This window comes from Geotrypetes seraphini, chromosome 4, assembly GCF_902459505.1.
Source record: "Geotrypetes seraphini chromosome 4, aGeoSer1.1, whole genome shotgun sequence".
In the NCBI taxonomy this organism is placed as follows: Eukaryota; Metazoa; Chordata; class Amphibia; order Gymnophiona; family Dermophiidae; genus Geotrypetes; species Geotrypetes seraphini.
In genome coordinates, this window is record NC_047087.1 from 222,118,141 (window position 1) to 222,138,982 (window position 20,842).

The 20,842-nt window shown below is 43.1% G+C and overlaps 1 protein-coding gene across 12 annotated transcripts in view; it reads right to left on the minus strand.

The window, feature by feature from the left end:
* ZMIZ1 (zinc finger MIZ-type containing 1) overlaps nucleotides 1-20,842 on the minus strand; it is a 1,043,290-nt gene that overhangs the window by 4,895 nt on the left and 1,017,553 nt on the right. For 11 of the 12 annotated variants that reach the window (XM_033942175.1, XM_033942176.1, XM_033942168.1 and 8 more), the window contains one exon: nucleotides 15,497-15,742. The exons of the other annotated variant lie outside the window; for it this stretch is intronic. In XM_033942175.1, coding sequence (XP_033798066.1) covers nucleotides 15,497-15,742 — 246 coding nt within the window. The remainder of the gene's footprint in view (nucleotides 1-15,496; nucleotides 15,743-20,842) is intronic. 12 annotated transcript variants of the gene reach the window in all.

Here is a 20,842-nt window from a genome sequence, read left to right on the forward strand (position 1 = left end):
CAACTAAGCTATGCTCACACCCATGTTGTCTTCCTGAAATTCTGTTAGGGAACCCAGAGCTCTTCTAGCCCTCCTAATATTTTTGCCAACCCCCATTTATCGTCCTTTTTTAAATTAATTTTACTTCGATGTATTTTAAACCACCTTTCCCTCCCCTACTTTCCTTCCATCTCATGTACGTTAATCTGAATTCATCTAGTATTTTTAATATTTGATAAAACATTGCTTTTATTTACCTATTTTAATTGTTTCTTACAATCTTTTTATATTGTACACCGTCTAGACCAGGGGTGTCCAACCTTTTGGCTTCTCTGGGCCGCATTGGCCAAAAAAAATGTTTCTGGGGCCGCACAAACGCGCAAATGCTGCAGCAAGACAGAGGAGGGAGCCAGCAAGACGGTAAACACCCGGGGGCAACAGAAGAAAACACTGCATTGCCCTCGACCGGGGCCGCATAAAATACTTCACTGGGCCGCAGGTTGGACACCCCTGGTCTAGACATTTGTTTTGATAGGCGGTATATCAAAAATAAAGAAACTTGAAACTTCTGACGGGACATATACCTCATCATACTCAGCCATGCTGTTAGTGAATAATAGTGATGGGTAGGTTTACCATATGGCTCCAGAAAAAGGAGGACAGATTGAGATATCTGGGTTTTACTTCCATTGCTTTCAATAGAAGTTAAGCCCAGATGTCTCTATCTGTCCTCCTTACTTTCATTGCTTTCAGTAGAAGTAAAACCCGGATGTCTCAATCTGTCCTCCTTTTTCTGGAGCCATACGGCAACCCTAGTAATGGAAAAGGACTTGAAAAGACACTGGGGAACATTTTATAAGGAACTTGAGCATGTAGTACAGAATTGACAGATTCAGTGTTATTTCAATTGTTTGATTTGTTCTATTTTAATTCTATGTTTGAGTCTATCATTTATGTTTTGTGGATCTATCCTTTTGTGGTACCTCTTTTTTCTGTTTCATATTTTAAGATTTTGATTGTAAACCACTTTGCTTTATAATTGTATTAAGAGTGGTATAACCAATACTGAATAAATCATAAACTGTTACACATAGTCATGCAGGTTTGTATAAAAACCACCGGGGAATATAAGTATGTACAAAGGTACACAGACGTATAGAAAGGGCAATCCTATAAAGGGATTTCTATTGAGATACCTATTCTATGGAGGAAATAGGTGCCACATCTTGTTATTCATCCTGGGGAAAAGCCTTTTCAAAGAGCCATCTTACACGTTGTTTGAAACTCCAAGCATAGCTCAGACTTCTGAAAGCTGAATGGGAGTAAATTCCACAGGGATGGAATCACAGATGAAAATGCTTTTTCATGGTGTCATACAAATGCGCTTCCTTTGGACTTGACACACATGATAGAAAATCATGAGTGGAGCAGAATAAGTGCCCAGGCACAGGATAAAAATTCTAGCAATTATTGTGGAGCCTCTAACTTAAAGATCTTAAAGGTCTTATTAGGCACATTTAACTATTTATTTTATTTATCTAATTTTCTATACCATTCTCCCAGGGGAGCTCAAAATGGTTTAAATGAATTTATTCAAGTGCTCAAACATTTTTCCCTGTCTGTTCTGGTGGGCTCACAATTTATTTAATGTACCTGGGGCAATTGGGGGGGGGGATTAAGTGACTTGCCCAGGGTCACAAGGAGCAGAACAGGTTTGAACCCACAACCTCAGGGTGCTTAGGCTGTAGATTTAACTACTGCAGCACTCTAGAAATCAAAATGTAGTAAAAGTGAGCCAAGTATAGGATAATCAAGCCATTGTGACATCACTGATGAGGTTGTCTCATAGGCATTGGTGGAATGAGGCATTATGATGTCACAACAATACCAGCTCTGGTTATCAAAGGCTGAAGCTTTTCACAATATTTATTTATTTAATTTTCTATACCCCCAGGGGAGTTCAGAACGGTTTACATAAATTTATTCAGTTACACAAACATTTTCCCTGTTTTTCTCGGCGGGCTCACAATCTTAATGTACTACAACCAAGCAAGTGTTTACTGCCATAATATTTTGTATTAACTGTAAACAACTCATCTGCCTTTTGTACTTGTACAGTAGTCCAAATGGGCCATAACAGCGATCTGTACCAAACTATGAAGATAAAGAGAACAAAGATTTTAGATGAATCCGATCTGAGAGAATGAGGCCCTGATCACATCTGAGATATGTTTCTGGACTTATATCTCCTAAAATCTGTGACTCTGAATTTGAAGTACATCCTTTTCAATTACAAAACATGAGTGAGGATATGTTTTTCCAGATGCCTAACCCACAGACATTCTGGCTTTTGTACATTAACTTGTTTTGTCCTACCCAAATCTTATATTATCCAGGCAGCCCTGCAGTCTCTCCATATTTATCACAGGGTCAAATTTATCATAGTGGTCACAGGGACAAATCAGGAAACTACAGGCTGGTGAGCCTCACTTCAGTTGTTGGAAAAATAATGGAAGTGTTGCTGAAAGAAAGGATAATGTACTTCCTTGAATCTAATGGGTTACAGGATCCGAGGCAACATTGGCTTTACAAAAGGTAAATCGTGCCAAACGAAAGACAATGTAAGGAAATTCTACTTTACGGAGAGGGTGGTGGATGCCTGGAATGCACTCCCAAGAGAGGTGGTGGAGAGTAAAACTGTGACTGAGTTCAAAGAAGCGTGGGATGAACACAGAGGATCTAGAATCAGAAAATAATATTAAAAATTGAACTAAGGCCAGAACTGGGCAGATTTGCACGGTCTGTGTCTGTATATGGCCATTTCATGGAGGATGGGCTGGGGTGGCCATCTGGGCTGGGGTGGCCATCTGGTCTGTGTCTGTATATGGCCATTTGGTAGAGGATGGGCTGGGGAGGGCTTCAATGGCCGGGAGGGTTTAGATGGGATGGAGTAGGTTTTAACCGAGATTTCGGCAGTAGGAACCCAAGCACAGTTCCGGATAGAACTTTGGATTCTTGCCCAGAAATAGCTAAGAAGAAAAAATTAAAAAAATTTGAACTGAATCAGGTTGGGCAGACTGGATGGACCTTTCGGGTCTTTATCTGCCGTCATCTACTATGTTACTATGACTTGGTCCTTTCCCATCCTACAACATATCTGATATCATCCACATTGACAAATAACAGGAATCCCATTTTCTAATCACTTAACACCTAGACTATAGACAGATGTTAAAATTAGAGACAGGACTGATCCATGTAGAATCTTTCATTTCAGAATTCCATTCCTGCTTGTGTGGAACCTCTTTAGTGTAGGGGGTGAAGCCTTCTTGGAGGTGGTATCTTTGAGAGGGGGAATGCTCTTGGGTGGGTGTTCAGGAGGGGGCATTCTTCCTGGGGGTAGGGAGCTGTCTGCTGCTCCTGATAGCCATTGCCCCAGGGTCCATTGATACGAGAACCTACTCTCGGGTAGAGAGCTGCACGGGAACGGGGACGACGGGAATCCCGCGGGACCCGCGGGCATCCCGCGGGTTCCCCCTTCGGGTCACGGGGATCCCATGGGGACGCCCCCTAGGATCGCGGGATCTGGTAGAAACCCGTTTACAAAGTATGTATTCTTCCCAATTAATATTTCCAAATTAATAAAGTCTTTTTGCTTATTTACAAATGGGTTTCTACCAGAGCCTTTAATTCAGTAGCATAATTAAATGAAATAACTATTTCTGAAGTTTATAGGGACGGGCGGGGACGGAGGGGATTCCTCACGGGGACGGGTGGGGACGGAGGGGATTCCTCGCGGGGAAGGGTGGGGAAGGAGGGATCTGGTAGAAACCCGTTTACAAAGTATGTATTCTTCCCAATTAATATTTCCAAATTAATAAAGTCTTTTTGCTTATTTACAAATGGGTTTCTACCAGAGCCTTTAATTCAGTAGCATAATTAAATGAAATAACTATTTCTGAAGTTTATAGGGACGGGCGGGGACGGAGGGGATTCCTCACGGGGACGGGTGGGGACGGAGGGGATTCCTCGCGGGGATGGGTGGGGAAGGAGGGATTCCTCACGGGGACGGGTGGGGACGGGTGGGATTCCTCACGGGAACGGGTGGGACTTTGGTGGGGACGGGTGGGATTTCTGTCCCCGCGCAACTCTCTACTCTCGGGGCGATAAGGGATCTCAGAAAGGACATGTAAGAATATCTGTAAAAGATGAAAGAATTAGGGAAGTTGTCAAAGTAAGAAAGTTCTAAGCAGAAGAAGATACAGGTAACAGTATATAGCAAGTTGATCAGACTTTTCAGATATGCTGATAAACTGCAGGAATGGGATTGTAAGACGGAAAAAAGGAGGAATGTGTAGAGGGTGACAAAGAAAAAGCAGAAAAGCAAGATAAAATTAGAACCCCCCCCCCTGAAAAAATGTTTCCAAAGAACCACAGATTCTTTATGAGAATGATGTAGATGCCAAAAGCTTACACTGAATAGTGCTGCATGGCAATAGAATAGCTACCCCCCCCCAAAAAAAACAAAAAAACAAAGCTATGGGGCCAACTAGGGAACATCCTAGGACAGTCAGGACCATACAAGCGCACAAAAATATTAGCGCTGACTAGAACTTGTTTAGTGTGATTCTATACGGTACACCTACCTTTTATAGAATCAGGCTACCACCGGCTGGCAGCCAATCAGGATGCGCATTAAAAAAAACCCAGAGGCAGGACACCTACACTGTAGGCATTTGTCGCAGGTCTAGAGAAACGCTTAGGGGCACTTAAGCTCACCCAAGGCTGGGCGTGGTTTCGCCCAGAAGTTGTTTTGGGCAAGCTTAAGTGGCCCTAGGCATCTCCCCAGGGCTGCAACAGATGCCTAAAATCTCATTTCCAAAATTGAAAGTAGACGCAGCCGGCAGAGCCAATGATACGGCAAGGGAATCCCCATTAGCTGAGCCGGCAGGCCTCCCCGAAGCCACAGGGTGGGGGTCTGGAGGGTGTTGGGGGAGTTCAGGATCGCGGTGTGCAGGGGATTTTGTAAGGTGGAAGCAGGAGGGAGTGGGATCCCTCCTGCTAGTCTTCATCAGGGGGAAAGGGTTGGGGATTCCAGGGGGTGTGCCACCGCTTTGGGGGGTGATGGGGGGGTTTCATGACAGGAGGAAGTGGCATTCCTCCTGCCACTCTTCATTTAGGGGGGGTGTCTTTGCGGCAGGAAGGAGTGGGCATCCTTCCTGATGATTTCATGTAAGTGTCGAGGGGGTACCCTGCTGCAAGTAGCTCAACTGACTATGGCAAGGGAATCCCCATTAGTTGAGCAGGTAGGCCTCCCCGAAGCCGTGGAGGGTGTTAAGGATCACGGGGTGATGGGGGTTTTGTAGGGTGGTGGCAGGAAGGAGTGGGTATCCCTCCTGCTGCTTTTCAATGAGGGGGAAGGGTCTTCGTTTAGAGGGGGGGGTCACTTTTTTTGGGGGGAGTGTTGGCGGCAGGAAGAAGTGGGCGTTTCTCTTGCTGATTTCACGGTTAGTGTCAAGGGGGTCCCCTGCCACAGGCAGCTCAACTGATTGCGGCAGGGGTATTTTTCCTCCCAATCAGCTGAGCCACCAGGGTTCTCTGAAGCTTCGGGAAGGCCTGCTGGCTCAGCTTATTGGGGATTCCCTTGAACGCTATCAGCTGATGGCAAGGGATCCCTCGATCAGGCAGGCATGATTCTGTAACTGGTGCTGGTGACATGGGTGCTCGTTAGAGAATTGGGGGGAGGGGTAAGTCGTCTGTTTTTACAGACAGATGTGATTCTGTATAGGATGCCGGTGTGCGATTCTCAGCTGCTTCTTAGGCGGCTGCTGAGACCGGTGTACGGTGTACTATATAGAATCTGTCCCTTAGTGCCTATGTTTGTCAGATAACTTAGGCACAGCCATTTAGGTTAGCTAAATCCAGGCCTAAATGCCTGCGCCTAAATTAAGCCTGCACAGGGCATGTAACAATGTGCATATTTTTAAGAATGCCCATTATCTGCCCCTAGCCATGCCCCCTTTTCAAATTCATGCACTGCCACTGGCGCATGCTTTTTATAGAATCACACTTTGGTTGTGCACGTAACTTAGTACCAATTAGTGTCAATTATGAGGTGTTAATTATCAATTATCAGTGCCAGTTAGGTCAATTAATCAAATAAGTTGGCTACACATATTAATATACATGCACAACATTAAGCATCATATACAGAATTTGGGGGTAAGAAGGTAATTTTATAACATGCGGCTTAACTTGTGTAGCAAATATATTTATTTATTTAGTATTTATATACCACTTATAGTCTAAGTGGTTTACATTCAGGTATTCAAGCATTTTTCTCTCTCTGTCCTGGTGAACTCGTACTCTTTCTAATGTACCTGGGGCAATGGGGGACTGAGTAACTTGCCCAAGGTCGCATGGAACATATTACAACTAGCTGGTTTTCAGGATCTACTATAATTACTGGTGGTTTGAATACTCTCCTAGCAATACAGAAAACCAGCTAGTTTTAATATGTTGGATTATACCCCTGTCCCTGAAGAAAGTTTTGAAACGATCGGAAGAGGTGAAGATTTTTGTTAAATACTAAACTAAACCTTAAGTTTATATACCGCATCATCTCCACGGATGTGGAGCTCGGCACGGTTTACAAGAACTTAAAATATAGGAAGAGAAGGAAAAAAAAGGTTTACATGAACTAATATATAGAAGAGAAGAGTAAGGGGGGATAGAATTACATTTTAGTGAAAAGCCAGGTTTTCAGTTGCTTGCAGAATAATTGGAGGGAGCCCAGGTTCCGCAGCGGGGTAGTAAGGTCGTTCCAAAGGCCTGTGATTCTGAAGAGAAGGGATTTTCCCAGTTTGCCTGCATAGCGAATACCGTGTAGAGTGGGAAAGGATAGTTTATACCTTTGGTCGGGTCTGGTAGAGTCAGGACTCGAGGAGTTATAAAATAGTGGGATTAAGGGAGGAAGGATGCCGTGAATGATCTTAAAAGCCAGGCAGGAGCATTTGAAATGGATTCTGGAAATCACTGGGAGCCAGTGAAGTTTGGCTAGGAGTGGGGAGACATGGTCAGACTTGCGTTTTGCAAAGATCAACTTGGCTGCAGTATTCTGGATTAGCTGGAGTCTTTGAAGACTTTTTTTTTGATAGGCTTAAGTAGATGGCATTGCAGTAGTCTAGTTTGGAGAGGATGATGGATTGGATAAAGACGGCGAAATGTTGTTGGCGAAAATAGAATCTTACTTTCCTCAGCATGTGGAGGCTGAAAAAGCATGATTTAGCCAAGGAGTTGAGGTGGTCATTGAGGGAGAGAGAAGAATCAATAATGATGCCAAGGACCTTGCTTGAGAACTCAAGCTGCAGTGCAGCGCCTGAGGGTAGTGCGAAGAGGGTGGGCTGGTGTTCTAATTTTGGGCCGAGCCAGAGTAATATTGTTTTTGATTCATTCAATTTCATCTGTACCGAGAAGGACCAGGAATGGAGTCTCATTATGCAAGCTGTAATGTTCTCGTGGAGGTTGGTGCGGTTCTGGTCTGTCTCAAGGAGGACAAGGATAAATACCACAGCAATAGCAACAGAAAAGATAAGTAAAACGCACTAACATCATAATATGGTTTTCTAAATTGATAAGCTTTTGATAATTTTGAAATATTAAAAACACATTAAAAATTTAAAGGACCTGTGAAGATGCCTGTTGGTGCATGTTAAGTGGTGCAAGGCTTTCTTAGGTTTGAAGAAATCCAGATCATAAAGACTCCGGATGATGAGTTTCAGTTTGTGAATTCACAGCTTTACTTTATGAATCAGTGTTTTGCAGTGTTACAGTTACTGTGCTAGGAATGATAATGAGCATACTAAACAGATCTCATATTCTTTATCTAGCATCATATTCCTAAGTTTAACTTGGCTTTTCTCCATTTACTACTAAATTAAATCATCAAAGATGGCCTTTATATGGGCAAAAAAAAATCATGGTGATTGAATGATTCAAGCATTTAAATTTGCCACAAAAGATGCCTAAACCAGGGGCACCCAACCTTGTCCCTCGTCAGGTCAGGTTTTCAGGATTTCCCAAATGAATAAGAATGAGATCTATCTGCGTACAATGGAAGCAGTGTGTGCAAATAGATCTCATGCAAATTCATTGTGACCCTCGAGGACTGACGTTGGACAACCCTAATCTACATTATACTTTTTCAAATTAAAAAAAAAAAAAATTCTATCTTTCTGCAAAGTCAATAAGAAGAGGTGGTCTTCTTTTGCATTTGCTTCAGATGAGCCTTCAAGAGATAAAGCTGACTGAGATATCATTCAACAGTGGATTTTTTAGGTTGAGGGCCCTTAAAAGATGTTGGAAAGATAGGCCAAGGTTTGGGTTTTTACTAGGAGGGAGACAAAGATCGGGCTGTGAAGTGCTAATGGATATACAGGAATCTACAGAACAGTTGATCCTCAGATCCACAGATTATATTGGGAAAAAGGCATTATCTGTTGTTCTGAAAATTCATTGTTCCCCCTCTTGAAGACCCAAGAGTAGTCCCCCTCTCAAAGAAGTTCCCCTCCCAAAGAGGCCCCTTGCAAAACATCAATACCCCTCAAAAAGGCCCCTTACCCCAATAGGCTTCCCCAGCCATACCTTAATTATGCTCCAGGGGTTTAGAGGAGGAGCGATCAGCACTTGCTCCTTTCCATGCCTGATCTATCTTCAAAACAGCAACTGTAATTTCTAGCGGTAATCTTGCAACTGCCATTTTGAAGCTGGAGCTAACACAGGCAGGAGTGAGTGGGGATTGCTCTTGCCTGTCCAACCTTAGACCACAAGGGCACTATTAAGGTATGCCCCAGAGGGGGGTCTTCATGATGGGTGTTGGTGCTCTAGGAAGTGGGGAGGCCTCTTCAGACTTGTGCATTTTCCAGAGGAGTGGCCCCTTTGAGAGACAGAATTATTATTATTATTTTGGGGAGAGGTCTTCTTGGGAGCAGAAGTCTGTCCACTGTTCCTGATATTCATCCCCGTTTCAGTTGATGAGAGGATCTACTATAATTAAAATCTCAAGGTACCTTTTTCTGCAATGCAAACTCAGGTACAACATGGTTTCACATAACTTTTCAATCTATGCATCATTGGTACATTTTTTAAAAAGAAATCTGTGTTTTAATTTTTTCCCCCAGTAATGTGTGCCAGTAAGCCAGAGAGAATGAGACAACTGCAGAAACTATTGATATGGTACCTTTCCCCCTTGTGCCACCAATGCTAATTTCTTAGTATTTCAATGGCTGGTATGTCAAGAAGTGGATGAATTGTGGTGTCCGAGTCTTTCTTATAAAAATGCTGTATTTGTGTTCTGATAATAGAGTGTTGTCCTGGTTTTTTGACTGAGTGAATTGGAAGGTTACTGAGAACATTCTACCACCACTACTACTACTACTAATTTCGATAGCACTACTAGGATGTACACTGCGCTGTACACATTATATATAGGTACTTTCTCTGCCCCTAGTGGACTTACAATATAAGTTTTGTACCTGGGGCAATGGAAGGTTATGTGACTTGCCTAGGGTCACAGGGAGCTGCAGTAGAAATTGAACATAGGATCACAGTCATTCCTGTTATTTTTAATAGTGAATTGTAAATTGTAATTTTAAACATTTCTATTGTAGATAGTGCCAACAAGAGAAGAAATGTGATTATGTGCTGCCTTTTCTATAGTGGTACTGGACACATACAGCACTTTAGAGTGCAATAAGTATTCATGTACAATATGACTTTGCCCCATAAAGCTTACATTTAAGTTGAATCCAGCAATAAGAGATAAAGAGCCCCTTTTACAAAGCTATATTATAGGATGCTCTAATACTGGACCCTGCAAGTGGGTAAAAAATCAGCATGGACTGGATTGCTAAGCAGCACAGCTCTTTGCAGCCATGAATGTTTTTCACCTCTCAAGGCCAAGTGCTCCATAAATAGCTTCAGTGGCATTACAAACACATTATACAGTGTAATACAGAAGGCTAAAATAAATACAGCACACTGTAGTCAAAACTACAGTCAAAACTGTAGTCAAAAAATTATCTCTTTTAAAGTATGCTATTCCTTGCATGATTGTCACTGTGATCTACTACAAAGTATTTCTTTCATTAAAATTTCCTAATAATTAATATTTGGATATGGAATGTCTATTTCTGTCACTGCTACTCTCATCTTTAGCAGTGATCAACTTAAGATCTTTTCCTGTTCTTTAGATGACATTCTCCAGCTATTCCTTATTGTGGGTTTTAACTACAAAAGCGAGGGGGTGGGGGGGAGGAGAGGAGCAGATATATATTTACATCAGGATCAGCAGCCCAAAAAGGAGACGATCACCTCTGCACAACTAGCTACAAGGTCCAATAGAAGAGAGCAGTGTGCCTGGTCTTCAAAACCCGGTAATCATATAAAGAATATAACCCACTAGATATAGAAAGTGCAACACAAACTTAAATCCTAATCCAGGAAAAAACCTCAGAATTGGAGCCTACGCGTAGTCCTATCATGGACTGAACTGTCAGCGTAGTATAACACTCCACGCTCCAGTCATAGGCTAAAAAACCTGGAATCTATAAAGTTTTTTCTAACTAAATATTAATTTTTATTATAAAGTTTTTTCTTTTTCATAAGTCAATTTAAACCCTAAAAGTCCATATTAAAATATTCATATCAGAACTGTTCAGTTAAATTGTGTTTTAGATAGACCTTAAGGTATATACTCTGACAGTTCAGTCCATGATAGGACTACGCGTAGGCTCCAATTCTGAGGCTTTTTCCTGGATTAGGATTTAAGTTTGTGTTGCACTTTCTATATCTAGTGGGTTATATTCTTTAGATGATTACTTATAATTTGGACCACTTGGGTAGTTTGGATTTAGTTTAGACACTTCAAAACCCGGTGACAGGTCAATTGCGCGCAAGACAATCGCGCGCCGACAAAAACGCAAAGACAACTCAGCGCAAAGACAATACCGCGCAAAGACTATAGTGTGCGAGACAATTGCGTGCAAGGATAACTCAGCGCAAGACAATTGAGTGTAACAAACCTCAAAACCCACTTTATTAGCAACCAAACATGAAGACAAACAGCAGATCATGGACTCATAACAGCATATGGTAGATCAAGGATTCGAATGAGCCGTGTTTTGGCTAAATTGCTTGCATCAGGAGTTCACTGCAGTCAATCAGCTAGCGGCTAGGAGTTCTTGCGGACCAACTGGAGTTTTAGGTCACTCCCAGTGCATCCCAGAATGCACTGGGAAGGTGTCCTAAGGCTCTGTATGGCTTAGGTTCCTAAGGCCCCTCCTATGGGAGGGGCCCTAGGCATCTGAGCCAATCAGAGCTTTAGGCCCCTCACAGATGCATCCCAGAATGCACCAGGAAGGGAAAAGCCTGCCATTTCGAAGTGGCGAGCGAGTCAGAGGGTGTGAGCATCCCTCCGGCTGGATTTTTGACTGAAAGGTACAAAGGGGTTTGAGGGTAGAGTTAGGGGTGAGGAGTGGTGGTCCTGAGCTTTGGAGGGGGGGTTGGGGAGGGTTTGGAGATAGCAGCAGGAAGGAGTTGGCATCCCTCCTGCCAGGCTTTCTTGGGGGGTGGGGATCCAGGGCTGGAGGGAGTGGGCATCCCTCCTGCTCAGCTTACTTCATGGATGGGGTTTGGGGTTTCCAGCAGGAGGGAGTGCACATCCCTTCTGCCGGAAAAGTTTGCATGGGGGTTTAAGGGTTCTGGTGGGAGTGGGCATCCCTCCTTATAGCCGACATCGTGGGGGGGGGAGGTGTTCCTGCTGTGAGCACTCAGCTGATTGTGACAGGGAGATTTCCTTGCCATGATCAGCTTGCCGGCCGCATCTATTTGAAATGTAGGCCAGCATTTTGCGGACCTACATTTCAGGCATCTATTAAAACCCTAGGGAATTGCCTAGGGCCGCTTAAGCTTGTCCAAGGCCTCTTCCAAGTGAAACCACACCCACGCCCAGCCTTGGATGAGCTTAAGTGTCCTGACACATTTCCTTGCACCTATGACAGACCCCTACAGTGTAGGCAGCCTGCCTCAGGGTTATTTTTAAAGAAAACGTGCATCCTGATTGGCTAGTTAGACAGCGGTAGGACGTTTACCGCTGCCTAAAATTGGGACACCGTTTATAGAATTTGCCCAGTAATTTAAAAAATGGCCGCATACTAATGACAACATTAGCCAATAGCTAGAAAAAAAAAAGACATTTTTACAGCTGCAAAACAATGCATTTTTAACATGATCAGTTTTCAAAGGTTTTGACTTAGTCAGCTAAGTCCTTACTGAATATTGACTTAAAAGGATATTAAAGGCAGAGGGAGAAAGGCCACACATGATTGTGCTGTACTGTAGACTGATTTTTACTTGTTTGCTAGCCTAAGATCTTTTGGTTTTCTATTTGTCTTGTGTTTTCCTGATGTAATATTTTTTTCTTGTAACTTGTTTGTATTGTACTACCTTTACTTGCAGGTATGCGAAAACCCTGCCACACAAGGAAATTCCCTGATCTTCTCCTCACACTGCTGTAGTAACCCCGAAGTAGTAGGATACTTCCAGCCACCCACTTTGGGACTCTCAGCATGCTCAGTTCTTGTGTGAACCGAGAATGCGTGAGGAGTCTAGGTGTCAGTAGTTGGAGACATTTCATAAGAACACAAGAACATAAGAACAGCCATGCTGGGTCAGACCAATGGTCCATCTAGCCCAGTCTCCTGTTTCCAATACAGGTCACAAGTACATGGCAAAGATCCAAATATTACCAATCCCAGGGCAAGCAGTGGCTTCCCCTAAGTCTGTCTGAATAGTATATTACGGACTTTTCCTCCAGGAACTTAAAAACTAGCTACATTAATTGCTGATACCGCATCCTCCAGCAACATGTTCCAGAGCTCAATTATTCTCTAAGTGAAAAAATATCTTCTTCTATTAGTTTTAAAAGTATTTCCTGTAACTTCATCAACTGTTCCTTAGTCTTTGTAATTTTTGATGGAGTAAAGAATGGATTCACTTGTTCCTGTTCTCGACCACTCGGGATTTCGTAGCCTTCAATCATATCTTCCCCCAGCCATCTCTTTTCCCAGCTGAAGAGCCCAAACCTCTCCCTGAGGGGGTGCTCCCAGCCTTGAAGCCATTGGCGTCCAGTTCTCCCCCCCGACGTCCGATTCCCCCCCCCCGGCCCTCCCGCACCGTTTGCAGTGGAGAAGCAGCGCCGAAGCAGCGCAGGGATCGCTGGCATCGCAATCTTTCTGCGGGCTGCTTCTCTACTGTAGGTGGTGCGGGGAGGCCAGGGGGGATGAGCGGTCCATTGGGGTGAGGAGGGGGCGAGCGGTCCTTCAGGGTGGGGGGGAGAGCGGTCCTTCGGGGTGGGGCATCAGGCCTTCAGGGTGGGGCGGGCAGGCAGGCCTTCAGGGGGAGAGTGGCCTTCAGTGGGGACATGCCTTCAAGGGGGACAGGCAGGCAGGCCTTCAAGTGGGGGGGACAGGCAGGCAGGCCTTCAAGGGGGGGATAGGCCTTCAAGGGGGACAGACAGGCAGGCCTTCAAGGGGGGGACAGGCCTTCAAGGGGGACAGGCAGGCAGACCTTCAAAGGAGGGGGGACAGGCCTTCAAGGGGGGACAGGCTTTCGGGGGGTGCAGTCCTTCAAGGAGGGGGGACAGGCCTTCAGGGGTGGGATGCAGACCTTTAAGGGGGGGACAGGCCTTCAGGGGAGGGAGGCCCTGGTGTAGAAGTACATGGAGGGAAGGAGGGTTCAAAGAGACACTCATATGCCGGATTTTGGGTGGGAAGAAATAATGGGTCTGAAAATAGAGGAGAGGGAGAGAGATGATGGACCATGGGTTTTAGGGAGGGAAGGAACAGAAAGGGAGAGAAGTTGGAAAAAAGAAATAAAAACCCTTCTATTCAAAAAACACATAAAACTGAACTAACACAATCAGAACTATCCCAAGCATCACCTGCAACTACTCCATATGTACTTCTGATGTCATGACAATTCAGACATAATTTATGTTTTGTTATGTTATGTTTGGAATAATGGTTACATATATGAGGTTCAATAAAAGAAAATTTTCACTGCCTGTTTCTTTTCTGACCATTTATTCCGTTTCATCGTTATTACAAAAAATATTTTTTTACATGGGGGGGTGCCAAAAAATGATGGGCCCCGGGTGCCACATACCCTAGGTACACCACTGACACTATGTCAACCGATTCATGTTTATCCACACTTTCAAGGAAATACAGCAAATTGGTGAAGCAAGATCTCCGCTAGCTGAAACCATGATGACTATGTTTCTCTAAATGTTCAGTAATTTTATTTTTTTTTAATGGTTTTGACTGGTTTTCTGGCACTGAAGTTAGGCTCACCGGTCTGTAATCTCCCAATCACCCCTGGAACCCTTTTTAAAAATCGGCCATCCTCCAATCTTCAGGTACTACAGATCACAAACAGCAGACCAGCAATTTCATGTTTGAGCTTTATCACTACTTTGGGATGTATACTATCTGGTCCAGTCGATGTATCACTCTTTAACTTGTCGATTTGGCTGCAGCAGTGTGAGGAGGAGGGGGATGGCTCGGCAGCCAATTTCTTTGGCTGACAGGTCTTTGGCATCTCCAACAGTCATTTAACGGGTTCAGTGTAGGTTTGGAGAGGGCCTGAACCCAAAACAGAGGGGGAGGGTTGCTAGGTCCCTAAGGCTTTCCTGTGGGCATGCCATTGGTGATATCTATTAGTGCAGAGTGTGGTAACTGTCATGACACATCATGTGCTAATTCACATGCTGTGTAGCTTGTTATGTGGTTGGGAAATGGGTGTAAACTGTTTACTGTAGTCAGAGCAGGCACATACTGTGTGCTGTCACTGTTTTAGATAGCATAAATGCTCTTACTTCCTCCTAATTACAAAGCAGGAAGCACATCCATGCTGCCTGTACACTTACCATGTGGCTGAGAGTTTCTGTGCATTAACTAAGGATGTCTCCAGCAGGAAATGCACAGCCTTTGCACCTACCACATAGTAAGCAAAACATTTACCGCAGTTACACAGATATGCAAGTGGTTTGAAGATGAAAAAGTATATAAAAGAAACATTTTTGCTTGTGTGCCTGAAATAGCACACAAATAAGACACAGCCCCTCTGAAAACAACTTAAAGTTATATTCCTCCTGAACATATGATCTAGATGTAAGTCTAGAAAGTTAGCTGACAGAACCTTTTTAGACCATTCATTAGAACCCGTGGTGGGAAACATTCCAGTTTTACAGTCAGGGAGAAGGTTTCATGCTTTGTTATGCACCATGCAATCATACAGGACAAGCAAGTTTGGTCAGGCAGTCAAGCAAGTGCCGCTTTCTCTTCATATGAACAATCCATGAGATAATTACACATGCAGTGAGTTGCTATCTTTCCCTTTCCTCCTTCTCTCTTAGAAATGTAATAGGTAGGCAGATGAGCACATGACACAAACTTACATCCAGTGAGGGCTCCGGCATCTCAGATGCTCCCTGTCCACCAGCCTGACCTTCTAAGGCTGAAGAGTGGTTAAAGGTCAAGTCACTGTGTGGATGGTTGCTAGAAGCGGCCTGTGGTGGCTGCCGGGACTGCTGGGTAGGACCACTGTGATGTAATGGTTGCCCTGATTGGCTGCTGGGGTGAGGTGCGTGTAAACCTTGCTGCAAGGAGCTATGGGATTGATCAGTGCTGCCAGGATGAGGGATCTGCGAAGGAGGAAAAAGCAGGAAAGAGAGTGAGGCCACACAGTACAGTGCTGCTCAAGGTGCCTGAGGAAAATGAAATCCCTTCAATAAATGTTAAAATAAAAGCATCAGACAAGCAAGAAAAGAGTCCCCATTCTGTCCTTGAGTTAATGCCACTTTATCATCTTCAAGCTAAAGCACTTTATTAGAGAGTTCCAGTTCATGCTCTGTCTTTTTAAACTGTCCACATTTTTACCAGAATACAACTCTTTCTAAAGAGGCATTTCTATTGAACTATCCTGTTTATAAACATGAGGTACTTGGAAGCTTTTTAAAAAATATTATTGCACAAGCAGACATTGCTCTATAATAACTTTTATACTAAAATGAAAATTAAGATTTTTTTTTTTAAAAGGCTGGTGGTACATGACTGCTAAATACTTATTGAGGCTTAAGCAGCTATCAATGAAAAAGCTCTGCTAGTTCCAGCTTGAAGTACTGGGGTGGGGGTGGGGGGCAATGTTTTAAGTCAAGCCAAGGGTGACTGAGAGCTTAGATGAGGTAAAGCAATTCTTCTAAATGAACACATATTCAGTTGATTTTCTAACTATTACATATTTAAAGGCAATATCTTATTTTTCTTCAACAAAGAACATTTATAATAGAAAATATCTCATCTTTTCTTAAAGGCAACAGAGCAACAGTGAATGAAAGAAAGAAGAAAAAAAAAAAAAAAATCCCCAAAACAACCTTTGTAACACCGTTGAGACACACTCACTATAATTAAGAAGGGTTTTCTTTCAAACAGCCCTAGTTTCTTTTCATATTTTACCGTACTTAAAACTTTGCTATTAAGATTTTCAGCCAATAAAAGCATCATATAAAGGTATTTCTGGCCACCTTTTTTTATGAATCTATCCCAGAGACATAATATCAGCATGATAATCTGAGTCAATGCAAAGTTAGAGACTGTAATGATTAGATTCATCTTTAATCAAAGTAGCAGTGGCAAAGCATCCTTTGTTACAGCTTCCACACACTTGCCCAGGGTCACAAGGAGCAGCGCAGGGTTTGAACCCACAACCTCAGAGTGCCAAGACTTAACAGCATCACAATTTTTTTTTTCTCAGTGCATGCAAGAGGCTGCCAATTCAACCTATTCAGCCTAATATAAGGCTCGTTACAATTTCTACAACAGAACATTGTTGTGCCGGAAAAAGCACTGGGATAATCACCCCAATAGAAGTTATGATCACCTGAGACATCTCCAAAGACAGATGCAAGGAAACCAGGCATAGTGGTAAAAGAACAAAAACCCCACTAGAACAGCATAAATCATAGAAATGTCGGTCCCAACTTGAGTCATGAAGAGAAAGAGAAAAGATCTTCATGAACAAAGAAATGCAGTCCAAGACCAAAAATTGTGGCAGAAATATTTTCTATAATTATGGGTAACCACCCCCCCCCAGCAAGAAGAGGGAACCACAGTACACACCGAACAGTGGACTAAAAACAGTACCAGGGGCCTCATAGATTGGGAGAGTAAAGTTCACTTTATTGAAAGACCCAACACGGGTTGTGTTTTGGCAAACAATGCCTGCATCAGGGGTCCATGCAACTTCAGTCAGGTGATAAAATTAGGTAAATTATGTGAATTCTCAGAAAACAATCCAAGCGAACTTGTTAAAATCAAAGGATCATGTAAACGAATGCGTACTACACTCGAACTATGGCAAACAAGTTCAAGGGCTCCTTTTACGAAGCTGCGTTAGCGGCTTTATCGCACGCAGCTTTTTATCACGCGCTAACCCCCCCGCGCTAGCCGAAAAACTACCGCCTGCTCAAGAGGAGGCGGTAGCGGCTAGCGTGGCCGTCAGTTTAGCACACGCTATTACGTGCGTTAAACCGCTAACGCGGCTTTGTAAAAGGAGCCCCAAGTGTAGTACGCACTTATTTACATGATCCTTTTGATTTTTTTAATGTTCAATATTCTTTATTAATTTTCATAACTTACAATAATCTTTTTATTACTTTGTTATTTATTGACCATATATATCCTTTTGATTTTAATAAGTTCACGTGGATTGTTTTCTGAGAATTCACATAATTCGTCTAATTTTATCACCTGATTGAAGTTGTATGGACCCTTGATGCAAGCATTGTTTGCTGAAACATGGCCTGTGTTGTGTTTTTCAATAAAGTGAACTTTACTATCCTGATCTACGAGGCCCCTGGTGCTGTTTTTATTCCATAATTATGGTTGCCATAATGATTTATAAGAATTTCCAAGCACACTTGGATTGATTGCCCACGTTACATTTTATGAACTCAAGAAAGAAGCTCTTGCTTCATCTTATGAACTCAATCAGAAAGCTGTGTTGTGCATAATAACATAGTAACATAGTAGATGACGGCAGATAAAGACCCAAATAGTCCATCCAGTCTGCCCAACCTGATTCAATTTAAATTTTTAATTTTTTTTCTTTTTAGCTATTTCTGCACAAGAATCCAAAGCTCTACCCAGTACTGTGCTTGGGTTCCAACTGCTGAAATCTCCATCAAAACCAACTCCAGCCTATCTATACGCTCCCAGCTATTGAAGCCCTCTCCAGCCCATCCTCCCCCAAACAGCCATATACAGACACAGACCGTGCAAGTCTGCCCAGTACTGGCCTTAGTTCAATATTTAATATTTTCTGATTCTAGATCCTCTGTGTTCATCCCACGCTTCTTTGAAGTGAACCTCAGTCACCGTTTTCCTCTCCACCACCTCCCTTGGGAGCGCATTCCAGGCATCAACCACCCTCTCCGTAAAGTAGAACTTCCTAACATTGCCTTTGAATCTACCACCCCTCAACCTCAAATTATGTCCTCTGGTTTTACCATTTTCCTTTCTCTGGAAAAAATTTTTTTCTATGTTAATACCCTTCAAGTATTTGAACGTCTGAATCATATCTCCCCTGTCCCTCTTTCCTCTAGGGTATACATATTCAGGGCTTTTAGTCTCTCCTCATACGTCTTCTGGCGCAAGCCTCCTATCATTTTCGTCACCTTCCTCTGGACCGCTTCAAGTCTTCTTATGTCCTTTGCCAGATACGGTCTCCAAAACTGAACATAATACTCCAAGTGGGGCTTCACCAATGAACTGTATAAGGGCATCAACACCTTCTTCCTTCTACTGGCTACACCTCTTTTTATACAGCTCAGCATCCTTCTGGCAGCAGCTACCGCCTTGTCACACTGTTTTTTCGCCTTTAGATCTTCAGACACTATTACCACAAGGTCCCTCTCCCCGTCTGTGCATATCAGCTTCTCACCTCCAAGCATATATGGTTCCTTCTGATTATTAATCCCCAAATACATTACTCTGCATTTCTTTGCATTGAATTTTAGTTACCAGGCATTAAACCATTCCTCTAAATTTTGCAGATCCTTTTTCATATTTTCCATTCCCTCTTCGGTGTCTACTCTGTTACATATCTTGGTATCATCTGCAAAAAGGCACATTTTTCCTTCTAACCCTTCAGCAATGTCACTCACAAACATATTGAACAGGATTGGCCCCAGAACCCTGAGGGACTCCACTACTCATCTTTCCTTCCTCCGAGCGACTTCCATTATCCACCAGCCTCTGGCGTCTATCCAACAGCCAGTTTCTAACCCAGTTCACCATTTTGGGTCCTAACTTCAGCCCTTCAAGTTTGTTCAACAGCCTCCTATGAGGAACCGTATCAAAGGCTTTGCTGAAATCTAAGTAAATTACATCTAGCATATGTCCTCGATCCAGTTCTCCGGTCACCCAATCAAAAAATTCAGTCAGGTTCGTTTGGCATGATTTACCTTTTGTAAAGCCATGTTGCCTCGGATTCTGTAACCCATTAGATTCAAGGAAGTACACTATCCTTTCAGCAACACTTCCATTATTTTTCCAACAACTGAAGTGACCACTTTTGTAAATAGGAACCACATCCGCTCTCCTCCAATCCCCGGGAACCACTCCTGTATCCAGAGATTTGTTGAACAAATCTTTAATAGGACCCGCCAGAAGCTCTCTGAACTCTCTCAGTATCCTGGGATGGATCCCGTCTGGTCCCATTGCTTTGTCCACCTTCAGTTTTTCAAGTTGCTCATAAACACTCTCCTTCGTGAATGGCGCAGAATCTACTCCATTTTGTCGTGTAACTTTGCCAGACAATCTTGGTCCTTCTCCAGGATTTTCTTCTGTGAACACAGAACAGAAGTATTTGTTTAGCACATTTGCTTTTTCCTCATCACTCTCCACATATCAGTTCCCAGCATCTTTTAGTTTAGCAATTCCATTTTTCATCGTCCTCCTTTCACTAATATATCAGAAAAAATTTTTGTCTCCCTTTTTTACATTTTTAGCCATTTGTTCTTCCGCCTGCGCTTTTGCCAGACATCTCTCGCTTGGCCTCTTTCAGTTTCACCCTATAGTCCTTTCTGCACTCTTCTTGTTTTTTTTTTATATTTCACGAATGTAAACTCTTTTGCCTTTATTTTCTCCACCACTAGTTTGGAAAACCATATCGGTTTCCTTTTTCTCTTGTTTTTATTTATTTTTTTCACATAAAGGTCCGTAGCCATTTTTATCGCTCCTTTCAGCTTAGACTACTGTCTTTCCACTTCTCTTATGTCCTTTCATCCTAACAGCTCTTTCTTCAGGTACTCTCCCATTTCATTAAAGTCCGTACGTTTGAAATCCAGGACTTTAAGAATTGTGCGGCCGCTCTCCACTTTAGCCGTTATATCAAACCAAACCGTTTGATGATCGCTACTTCCCAGGTAAGCATCCACTTGAACATTAGAGATACTCTCTCCATTTGTGAGGACCAGATCTTATATCGCTTTTTCCCTCATGGGTTCCGTCACAATTTGTCTGAGCAGAGCCTCTTGAAAGGCATCCACAATCTCCCTACTTCTTTCCGATTCCACAGGCGGAACATTCCAGTCCGCATACGGCAGGTTGAAATATCCCAACTGCAGCACCTCCTCTTTCCTTCCAAACTTTTGGATATCCACAATCAGATCCTTATCAATTTGTTGTGATTGAGTCGGTGGTCTGTAGACTACACCCATGTAGATAGAAGTTCCATCTTCTCT